At 41.4% G+C, this 12,397-nt stretch overlaps 1 protein-coding gene across 24 annotated transcripts in view; it reads right to left on the bottom strand.

Annotated features, from left to right (window-relative positions):
* TBC1D1 (TBC1 domain family member 1) overlaps positions 1-12,397 on the bottom strand; it is a 248,917-nt gene that overhangs the window by 155,751 nt on the left and 80,769 nt on the right. For 9 of the 24 annotated variants that reach the window (XM_063664455.1, XM_054484531.2, XM_063664460.1 and 6 more), the window contains exon 1: positions 4,442-4,672. The exons of the other annotated variants lie outside the window; for them this stretch is intronic. In XM_063664455.1, coding sequence (XP_063520525.1) covers positions 4,442-4,471 — 30 coding nt within the window. In that variant the 5' untranslated portion in view covers positions 4,472-4,672. Of the gene's footprint in view, positions 1-4,441; positions 4,673-12,397 lie in introns of those variants that run through there. 24 annotated transcript variants of the gene reach the window in all.

Below are 12,397 nucleotides of genomic sequence, written 5' to 3'. Positions count from 1 at the left end.
TACTTCTCTTCCTAGCACTGACCACCATCTGAAATAATCTTGTTCACCTATTTGCTTGCTGCTTTGCTATCTCTCCCATCTAGAATTCCATAAAAACAGGAACCCGGTCTGCCTGTCGGTTGCTAAATCCCCAGCTCCTCAAATAGTAGCCATTATAGGTAGGTTATCCGTAAATATCTGCACTGAACACATTTGTTAAATGACTTGTTGAATGAATGGTGGCTATATAAACCAATGTTTTAAAAGTAATGCCCAAATACGGAAAGCCTGGTTTTACATAAAATATTAATTAGCAATCAGTTACTTGCTTTACAAAAGGATTCTGTGGGCTGGATGCAATGGCTCACACCTGTAATCCCAACACTTTGGGAGGCGGAGGTGGGCAGATCACTTGAGGTCAGGAGTTCAAGACCAGCCTGGCCAACCTGGTGAAACCCTGTCTCTACTAAAAATAAAAAATTAGCTGGGCATGGTGGCATATGCCTGTAGTCTCAGCTACTAGGGAGGCTGAGGTGGGAGGAGCACTTGAACCCAGGAGGCAGAGGTTGCAGTGAGCCGAGATCGTGCCACTGCACACCAGCCCGGGCGACAGAGTGAGACTCAGTGTCAAAAAAAAAAAAGATTCCTTTTTTAATGCATCTTTAAATATTTAATTTACAAATCTTCAGAGTGCACACTTTTTAAAGGATAATCTATTGTGCAGAGTGAAGTAACTCCTCCAGGACATAAAAACTGCTTATATACAAAAAGTACCTAATAAACACTTGTTGAATGAGCACTGGAAAATAGACAGTTAAATGCCTTAATTAATACATTAAATACACAGTTAAATACTTTATTCATAAGCTAAATACTTAATACACACCATAAACTATATGAAACTATACTTGGATTTGAAACACAGCAAACTTGGCTATATTTAGTTCTCATTTTCCATTTTTTCTCATAAACTGACATATGTATATTTAAAATCTACTAACTTGAGATACCAGCAATAATCTTAGCTACAAACTTTATAAGCAGGTGCAAATACAAATAAATTCTGAAAGTTACTTGGCAGTTCTGCTGCAGTTAGTTTTGACTAACAGATACATGGAGGCATAGAAACAGTAGATATATCCAAAACTGACAGGTTGTTGGGGACATCTGTGAGTTTACTATGAAAATCACAAAGCTTGAGAAGTTCAGTTTTATTTATAAACTGTGTAAAAAGTCAAGTGTCCCCACTGAAAGACTAATCAAGAAATCACACTGCTATAAAGCCCAGCCACGTTCTTGATGCAATGTACACCTTCCCTAATGTTCCAGATCATGTCCAATTTTTTTTAAAAGTACATCTTATGTTTTTCTTTCTTCTTTAAACAGATAATCTCTTTAAAACAAAACTCTCCCATTTTGGCTTTATTCCTACATCATTAAATTGCCCACTCCACACATTCAATATTCACACAATACTAATGCATCGCGCAAGAAAAACACATTCATGCTTGGTCGGGCATGGTGGCTCACGCCTGTAATCCCAACACTTCGGGAGGCCGAGGCGGGTGGATCACCTGAGGTCAGGAGTTCAAGACCAGCCTGACCAACATGGAGAAACCCTGTCTCTATTTAAAAATACAAAATTAGCTGGGGTGGTGGCGCAAGCCTGTAATCCCAGCTACTCGGGAGGCTGAGGCAGGAGAATCGCTTGAACCCAGGAGACAGAGGTTGCAGTGAGCCAAGATTGCGCCATTGCACTCCAGCCTGGGCAACAAGAGCGAAACTCTGTCTCAAAACAAAAAAAAAGAAAAACACATTCATGCTCAGGTATCCATGTTAATCAACCGACACCCACCCTACCAGCTGTTCAGCTGCAGTTGCAAAGGTCAAAATGAAAAAGGAAAAGGAAAGTCAGCTGCGTAACTGGATGTGCAGGTGTTTGTGTGAGGCCTGTGCTCATGTGCAGCTGTGTGTTTCTGAAGGGGCATTCTGACCTCAAATATAACAACTTCAAGATTATTCACATTGTGTATATTATCTATGCCTTTTGCCTTTGTCTTTAGGATATTACCTAGTTTGTAATGTAAAGTGTGTTAATGACTTGCCTCTTCACCGTAAACCACATCAGTTCCATAGAACATCATTCTTACAATCTATAACTCCAAGAAATAAACTTCCAAAGACTAATTTCATATTCTAAAATCTTTCACAGGATAACACGTTATCTATAAAAATCATTCAATTTCAGGATATAATTTGTAATGGATGCACCACCTAGAGGAAATGAAATATAAAATAACCACATTTTAAAAATGTATGCTAAGAGGTATACATGAATTTGCTCCAAAAACATTTAATAGTTTTTCCACTGTTGTCCTGTAATTGAAATAATAATTTTGAGGGCAGGTGCGGTGGCTCACATCTGTAATCCCAGCACTTTGGGAGGCCAAGGCAGGGGCATTACTTCAGCCCAGGAGTTCAAGACCTGCCTGGCCAATATGACAAAACCCCATCTCTACTGAAAATACAAATATTAGCTGGGCGTGGTGGCGCACACCTGTAATCCCAGCTACTGGGGAGGCTGAGACACAAGAATCGCTTGAACCTGGTAGGTGGGGGTTGCAGTAAACTGAGATCGCACCACTGCACTCCAGCCTAGGCAACAGATAAGACTCTGTCTCAAAAATAATAATTTTGAAATAACAAGATTCAGAATCCAAATTAAGCTACCAGCCTACATTTTCTCTATATAAACTTTTCCAATGTACTGACACTCGGAGAAGGCTAACAATCGTCCTAAAAGTCTGTGATGGTTTTCGAAATAAGGCTTTGTTGGGGGCGTTTTCACTGTTTCCTCTGTACCAAAGTAAACAAAAGTCCATCTCACTCCCACAATGAATAGCATCTTACTAAATATGTTCTGGAAAAGTAAAACTTAAAAAACAGTACTAGTAGTAAGTTTTTAAAAATTTACATTTACTTCTTATTGGTTTTGCAATAAAATGAGTCGCAATTTGTTTTTTTCTCTCTTTGGCCTTACAGTACAAAAGTATAACAATATAAAAGTAGACTCAAATCTTCAGTCTAGGATGAGGAAGTAAAACATAATCAGACAACACACTGAATTACTTTTCAAACTTCAAAAGTTTTTAAATTCACCGATACTTATAAAAACTAATTAGCTATCAGTTCAAACCAGAATGTGTAGGCATTACCAATTTTTCTTCGGTACGAAACTGCTTTTTAATGACTCAAAACGTTTTTGAAAGTCATCTCATTTTACCACCAGCTATGTTTCAGGAAGTGATTCTAATGGAATGTTATTTACCTAGTAAGAAAATCTACCTAAAAACTTTTGCCCATCTAAAAACTAGTGTTATCTAGTTTCTGTGTCTCCAATTTTGTATCACTTAAATCACAGGCAAAGCCATACCTGCTCACAAACAGGTATTCATAAAAATGCAATTAAATTAGACTGTAAAAGCATTGCATGATAACTCAAGGTATAACCACCACCTAATTAAATTATTAATTGGTAAAGGCTTACAGTATGGCTAACGAGTTGTGAGCTTATTACTCGACCAGCTATACACAGGAAACAACAAGCCCTGGGAAGGGGCCGGCCAAGGGACTGAGTGCACGGGGTGACAGCAAGATGCCCTAACGACCAGCGAGCCTTTCAAGGTGGCGAGGGTCGCATCCTTTAAAACACATTCAGACACCTGGCACTGCAGGAGTGGATAAAAAGAATGCTATTAATGCTATTACTGTGTTCTCGAACTGGTGGGAACTCTGGAAATCTACACTAATGCCTTCCTGTTAGCAACAGTGCAACTGGCCTGGATTTGCACCACCCAGTTATCTCGAAAGCGCTCATGTTCTGAAAATAAAACTTTGTGGGAATGGAAAGTTAAAAACTTCTATTTAAAACTCAGACCTCAGAACATGCCCTTTGAAACCAGAGGGTTAAAAACGAAAGACAGACGCCCCTTGTGGGCACCAGCCTCTGGGCATCCTCGGCGCCCTGTCCAGGCGGCCCAGCGCAAGCCGACATCTGCGAGGGAGACACACGAGGGCGACACCCGCGAGGGAGACACGCGAGGTCGACTTCCGCGAGGTCCCGCGCCGGGGAGGCACCGAGCGGCAGCTCCGCGGCGCGGGGAGCGACAGGGGCCGGAGGAGCCGCCTGCTGGGTTCGGGCTCCCGCAGGGGTCTCCGAATACAGCCTCAGTCTCCCCAACTGTGAAATGGGCGCCGTTACCTCGCCCGTCCTCCCCACAGGGATCTGGGAGACTAATGAATGAGAAACGCGCGGCTAACGACCTGGTCGCGCCCGCCGCTCGCCCCCCGCGGCGCCTGGCCCCCAGCGGCCCGGCCCAGCCCCGGCCCGAAGGTTACAAATGTTCCAGCCCCGCGCCTGCCGCTCCGCTCCGGTAACGGGCGCCCGCCCGACGCCGCCTACCTTGGCCACCCAGCTGAACAATGGTGACATCGCGGGCCGGGAGGCGGCTCTTAGCCCGCCGGCTCCCGCTCACTCCCGCCGCCGGCCCGTGGGCCCGCGGGCGGCCGGGGGCGGTCTTGGGGAGCGGCGGGGCCGGGGCATCGCTCTCCCCGGCGGCGGCGGCGGCGGCGGCGGCGGCGGGCTCCACCCAGTTCGTCACTGCCCCGAGCGGTCGCGCCCGCCGGGCGGCCAGGCAGAGAAAGGGAAGTGGGAGGGGAGAGCGCGGGGAGGGGGTGGGCGGGGGGAGGAGGGGAGAGGAGGGGAGGGCGCGCGGCCGACCCCGCCCACCCCCGCGCTTCGTTGCCGGCGGGAAGTTGGGACACGCTGGGCTCGCCCCCTTCCGAGATGCCCAGGGCTGCGCAGGAAACCCTGGAGGCTGGGGACGCGCCTTTCCAGGCCTCTGGGGTCCGTTTCGCACAACTTTCAGAAATCTAAGAATTCCTCCCTCTCCAGGTTCCACAAAAGCCCCAGAGTTGGAGCTAACACAAAGCCCGCCCAACTTTCCAGGGGTGACCCCCACCCCCAGGGCTTTTCTTCCTAAGCGCTTTAGATTGCTGGTAACAAAAGACCAGTGTTCCCCAGCCCCTAATACCTTTATATAATCAAAGGTGGTTTTCTTGGAGTCAGGAAACTCGGCGATTGAGACCAAAAACGGGGCAGAGGAAAAGAACCATTTAGCTCCTGCCTGCCGGGAGGCTTTAGCAACTTGAGAAATGTTGATTTCACCATAGTTTTCTTCTCTCCCAAGGCAAGATGATGAGACAAGGTGGTCAGTTTATGGCTACAAAGGTAAAGCTGAGTTTCAATCCCAGCCGCTCCCGAGTTCCACGTTGAAAAAAAGAAGTCCAAAGGTCTAATCGCTGATGTGTAATGTAATGTGTCAGGTGGAACCACTCACTGAGTTCCTCAGGCCAAATGGCCAACCCAGCCCAAGAATTCTGCTTCTCTTTTCCTTTTACTAATTGTGCATTATCTTCTTGAAGGACCATTGGGACATTTTAATGTTGTTCCCTAAATATCTGGCATCTGAGTTTAGTGAGGGTATTAGCTACCTATTGCTGTATAAAAAGTTACCCCAAAACTGAGAAGCTTAAAACCACAAACAACTTCTGTGGGTCAGAAATCCAGGAGCATCTTAGCTGAATGGCTCTGGCTGAAAGTCTCCCTAAAATTTCAGTCAAGCTGTTAACTGAGGCTGCAGTCATCTCAAGACTGGCCTGGGACTGAAGGATCCGCTTCCATGCTCATTCACGTAGGTGTTGCCAGTATTTAGTTCCTCGCAGGCTGCTGGATTCAGGGCCTCTGTTTCTTGCTGTTTCTTTCCATAGTGCTGATCAGAAAATGGCAGTTTGTATCCCCCAGCACAAGTGATCCAACAGAACGCACAAATCCAAAAACAGTTTTTTATAAATTAAGATGTGACATCCCAATACTTTTGCTCTATTACTGTTTGTGAAAAACCAAAGACATAAGTCTAGTCCACACTTAAGGGGAGGAGATAATATAAGGGCATGAATATCAAAAGGAGAGGATCATGGGGGATTGTGGGCGGCAAGCCACCCAGGTACTGAGGCAAGAGGCCAAGGGCACGAGCTGTTTTGGTATAATAAAATACATAAGAATAGTTATATTAGATAGAGATCTTAGATATGATTATATATGAATATCATTAATCAATAGTTTGTAGCAATTATTCTTTATTCCAATATTATAATAATCCTCGCTTTACAATCATAACCTAGGAAAAACCAGGCCATACAGAGATAGGAGCTGAGGAGACACAGTGAGAAGTGACCAGAAGACAAGAGCGCGAACCTTCTGTTATGCCCAGACAGGGCCACCAGAGGGCTCCTTGGTCTAGCGGTAATGCCAGCGTCGAGGAAGACGCCCGTTGCCAAGCGGACTGTGGTCTAGCGGTAGCGTCAGTGTCAAGGAAATACACCGGGTACTTAGCAGACCGGGAATGGGAGTCTCCCTTTCCTCAGGCGGGGGGGTTTAGAGAAGACTCTACTCCTCCACCTCTTGTGGACGGCCTGACTGATGTCAGGCCCACCTGCGGTTATCTGGAGGCATCACCGTCTCCCTGTGATGCTGTGCTTCAGTGGTCATGCTCTTAGTCTGCCTTCATGTTCCATCCTGTACACCTGGCTCTGCCTTTTAGATAGTAGTAGCAAATTAGTGAAAGTACTAGAAGTCTCTGATAGCAGAAATAATGGTGTAAGCTGTCTCTCTCTTTCTCTTCTCTCTCTGCCTCGGCTGCCAGGCAGGGAAGGGCCCCCTGTCCAGTGGACACGTGACCCACGTGACCTTACCTATCATTGGAGATGGCTCACACTCCTTACCCTGCACCTTTGTCTTATATCCAATAAATATCAGCACAGCCTGGCATTTGGGACCACTACCGGTCTCCACGTCTTGGTGGTAGTGGTACCATGGGCCCAGCTGTCTTTTCTTTTATTTCTGTGTCTTGTGTCTTTATTTCTACACTCTCTCGTCTCTGCACACGGGGATAAAACCCACCAACCCTGTGGGGCTGGACCCTACAGGAGATGATAGGGTTTCATCTTTTTTCCACCCTTGTGGTTTTATCTGGTGCATAGGAATAGATAAAACCATAAAGGCATAGAGAGGCTGGGCATGGTGGCTCACGCCTGTAATCCCAGCACTTTGGGAGGCCGAGGCGGGTAGATCACCTGAGGTCAGGAGTTCAAGACCAGTCTGGCCACCATAGTGAAACCTCGTCTCTACTAAAAATACAAAAAATTAGCCAGGCGTGATGGCATGCCCTGTAGTCCCAGCTACTTGGGAGGCTGAGACAGGAGAATCACTGGAACCCAGGAGGTATAGGTTGCAGTGAGCTGAGATCATGCCACTGCACTCTAGCCTGGGAGACAGAGTGAGACTCTGTCTTAAAAAAAAAAAGCATGGAGAAAGTCAAGAGTAATATCAGGCCATGCACAGTGGCTCATGCCTGTAATCCCAGCACTTTGGGATGCCAAGATGGGAGGATCACTTGAGCTCAGGAGTTCAAGACCAGCCTGGGCAACATGGTGAGACCCCATGTCTACATAAAGGAAAAATAAAACTAAATTAGCTGGACATAGTGGCACACACCTGTAGTCTTAGCTACTCAGGAGGCTGAGGTGGGAAGATCATTTGAGCCCTAGATGTCGAAGCTGCAGTGAGTTGAGATTCTGCCACTGCACTCCAGCCTGGGTGACAGAGAAAGACCCTGTCTCAAAAAAAAGTGACATCATTCCAACAGAAGCCACCCTTGAAAAGAGCCTTAGAAGCATCCTAGGGAAGTGCTATTCTCTCACTTTTAAGCAGTGATATTCCCTGCTTAATGAAGGTGGAAAAGGGAGTGCATTTGCAGCCATTTAGCCAAATCTTTCCCTGTTACCACATCACTTACCCAAACACTTAGAAGAGATGGAGGCTGACAGTTCCATTAGAGCAAGAATGCTTGCAGACTCTACAACCTTACTATTCAAGGTGTGGTCCACAGACCAGCAGCCTCAGCAGCAACTGGCTGTTTGTTAGAAATGCAGAATCTCAGGCCCTGCCCTAATCTAGACCTACTGCATCAAAACCTTCATTTTACCAAAATTCCAGGTGACTGGTATACTCATTAAAGTTTGAGAAGCACTAGTAGATGAGATTCATTAACATTGGTCTTAAAACATTAATGATTAAAAGGTACTGATCAATAGGCCCTGGAGAAAGCAGCCAAAACTGTCCTGTGTTCTTGGGCTGGTATGAACCAGTTTAGCTAGAGAGCGACCTAGAGAGTTATCAGGCAACAACATAGTTTTGATGTGAGTGGATGGTCAGCTGAGGACCAGACTGGACAAGCTGAACCCAGGACAAATGTCACCATACTCCATCACTCCAACTCCTACATGAAACTCTCCAAAAATGCCCAGAACTTAGAAGCAATTCTGGGGAAAGGTTGGGGAGAACCCTGAATTGACTAAGGAAATCTGAAGTACCTATGACTAAGATAAATTTTCCGCCACAGAAAATAGGGATGCCAAAAAGTGGAAATTACATTAGGTTTAGGGGAATAAAAACTGCATTTCTTGCAAAAAAACAGTCCAAATCCTCAATGTGACAGTTACAGCGGGAATGTATGCAGGCAGGTGAAATAAGGACATGAAGCCTTCATTGTTTAAACCTGGATCCAATTCTCTGCATATACACATTCAGGGTAGAGGCTCCTGCAGTCTGGGTTAGAATTTGTCTAAGGTTTGTGTTATCTTTTAGGCACACAGGGGTCTTTCTCTGATCCAAGTCTTCCTTCCTAATCCAGGAGTAGGCAGAATCACTAATCTCACGGCAAAGTAGGAGGAGCCTTCGAATTGGGTAGATTTGATAGTAATGTGTGGTGCTCTAACACCAAATGTTTTAAGAAATATACATGACAGCTCTTATTTTAATTCACTACCAGCATGTAGCTTGCCAGTCACACTGCACAAAGACATTCTCTGTTATAATCTGGAATTCCATCAAAGGGAAACTTAACATCAGAAAATCTAATCCTATACTCAAATACACTATTTCCTTTTTTTCTTTCTTTTTTTTTTTGAGACGGAGTTTTGCTCTTGTTGCCCAGGCTGGAGTGCAGTGATGCGATCTCAGCTCACAGCAACCTCTGCCTCCCAGGTTCAAACAATTCTCCTGCCTCAGCCTCCCGAGTAGCTGGGATTACAGGCATGCACCACCACGCATGGCTAATTTTGTATTTTTAGTAGAGACGGGGTTTCTCCATGTTGAGGCTGGTCTTGAACTCCTGACCTCAGGTGATCCGCCCACCTTGGCCTCCCAAAGTGCTGGGATTACAGGCGTAAGCCACTGCACCTGGCCTATTCAAATACACTATTTTCTGTAAAATACTACTCTCCCACCCATCTGAAAAATATATCCTTCCCACAAGGAACTGCGTATGCTACCATGAAAGGATTGTACGTATACCGGGCATCAGTAATCCTTTTTTTTTTGAAACGGAGTTTCACTTTTGTTGCCCAGGCTGGAGTGCAATGGCACGATCTCAGCTAACCGCAACCTCCATCTCCTGGGTTCAAGTGATTCTCATGCCTCAGCCTCCTGAGTAGTTGAGATTACAGGCATGCAGCACCACGCCTGGCTAATTTTGTATTTTTAGTAGAGACAGGGCTTCTCCATGTTGGTCAGGCTAGTCTCAAACTCCCAACCTCAGGTGATCTGCCCGCCTCAGCCTCCCAAAGGGCTGAGATGACAGGCATGAACCACCACACCCAGCCAGGCATCAGTAATTTTTAACATCTCTAAGTTGTTTCTCTCATGCAGTCAGAATTGAGAACCTCTGCAGACAGAATAGTGATTGCTCAAAGACACCGATAGTTTCCAGCCCTGATTGTGTATCAGAGTCACCTGTAATGGGAAGCTGGCCGAGTGAGAGGGAGAGTAGAGGGCAGACGATTTGGCTGTTTTGGAGCAAAGGTCAAATTCTCAGAGACCTCAAAGGGCAAGCAGCTCATATAAATGTGTGAACAGGGCAAGGTGTGAGAGGATAAAGAATGAAGGAACTATGGCATCTTGGAGAATGCATTCGCAATTATTAAAACACTCCACCTAGCCAAGTCAAATGTGTCAGCCCACTGAACTCAGCCAGAGAGGCTGATATATATAAAATATATCATATATCATATATGATATACATAAAATATATCATATATCATATATGATATATATAAAATATATCATATATCATATATGATATATATAAAACATATCATATATTATATATAAAATATATATAATATTATATATCAAATATATATAAAATATATATAATATATACTATATATAAAATATATAGTATATAACATATAAAATATATATTATATATAATATCTATAATATATAAAATATATAATATATTATATATAAAATATATAATATATAATATATATCAAATACATATAATATATAATATATATTATATATGAAATATATAAAATATATCAAATATATATATTATATATTATATATTATATATGAAATATATAAAATATATATAATATATAATATATATGAAATATATAAAATATATATTATATATAATATATATGAAATATATACTATATAAAATATATATTATATAGTATATATTTCATATATACTATATAATATATATTTTATATATATTATATAGTATATATTTCATATATACTATATAATATATATTATATAATATATATGAAATATATAATATATATTATATAATATATATGAAATATATACTATATATAAAATATATATAATATATATGAAATATATACTATATGTAAAATATATATCATATATAAAATATATAAAATATATATAATATATATTATATATAATATATTATATATTATATAATTATATATAATATAATATATATTATATAATTATATATAATATAATATATATTATATAAAATATATATATAATATATATTATATATAATATATAATATAATATGTAAAATGTATAATATGTATTATATATAAAACATATATAATATATAATATATAAAATATATAATATATATAAAATATAAAATATATAATATATATTATATATAAAACATAAAATATATAATATATATTATATAAAACATATATAATATATATTATATATAAAATATAGATAATATGTAATGTATATTATATATATTTTATATATTTTATATATAATATATAATATATTATATATTATATATAAAATATATAATATATAATATATTATATATAAAATATATTATATATTATATATAAAATATATAATATATAGAAAATATTATATAGAAAATATTATATATAAAATATACAATATATAATACATATATAAAATATATTATATATATAAAATACATATATAAAATATATTATATATATAGTTGCTCTGTGGAAAGCAATAGGCTATCCAAATAGGACTGCAGAGATCTAAACATGATAGTATCTGATATGGTTTTGCTGTGTCCCCACCCAAATCTCATCTTGAATTGTAGCTCCCATAATTCCCACAAGTTGTGGGAGGGACATGGTGGGAGATAACTGAATCATGGGGGTGATTTCCCTCATCCTGTTCTCATGGTAGTGAATGAGTCTCACGAGATCTGATGGTTTTATAAGGTGAAATCCTTTTTGTTTGGCTCTCAATTCTTCTCCTGTCTGTTGCCGTGTAAGATGTGACTTGCTCTTTCTTGCCTTCCGCCATGATTTTGAGACCCCCCCAGCCATGTGAAATTGTGAATCAATTAAACTCCTTTCCTTTATAATTACCCAGTCTCAGGTATGTCTTTATTAACAGCGTAAGAATGGACTAATACAGTATCCCTACAGAAATCTAAAATTGTTGTCTAAGTAACTTTAAAAGGATGCTTTAACGTTGCACCATCTCAGCACTCCTAAGACATTAATGGAGGACTTGAAAGGCAGGGAGGCTGGTCTGGGAACTGGAAGAGTTGCTTCCCTACTAAGCCTGACCATATCCCCGCCAAAACAAACCCTGACACTCCTGCCCCAGCTCTTCTGCCAATTTCTTCTTTTGAGGAGGAGCAAGAAGCAAGAGTGGCAAAACCTCCTGTGAGTTTAGGAGGTGATGCCAGGCAGGCTGCCCTCTAGTGTTGGGGCCAGTGAGGTAGGGACACATGAGAAAGAATGACCTCACTCTGCCAGCTTGCTCCTCCCCACCCTAAGACCTGGTTAAAAATAGAGCCATTGTAATACAAATTCTACAAGGAAATTCAACTGGGTTTCAAGTGAATCAGAACCACTTGGCAATGGATCAGGAATTCAGTTCACAAATATGAATATTCATTAGCACCTATTGCGGAAAGCCACAGAAGTCCTTGCAGGAAATAGCAAAACTGAGTCAGACCAGAATCCT

This window comes from Pongo pygmaeus, chromosome 3, assembly GCF_028885625.2.
Source record: "Pongo pygmaeus isolate AG05252 chromosome 3, NHGRI_mPonPyg2-v2.0_pri, whole genome shotgun sequence".
Classification (NCBI taxonomy): Eukaryota; Metazoa; Chordata; class Mammalia; order Primates; family Hominidae; genus Pongo; species Pongo pygmaeus.
The sequence above is the reverse complement of the archived record's forward strand: the minus strand, read 5'-3'. Positions and strand labels throughout refer to the sequence as shown.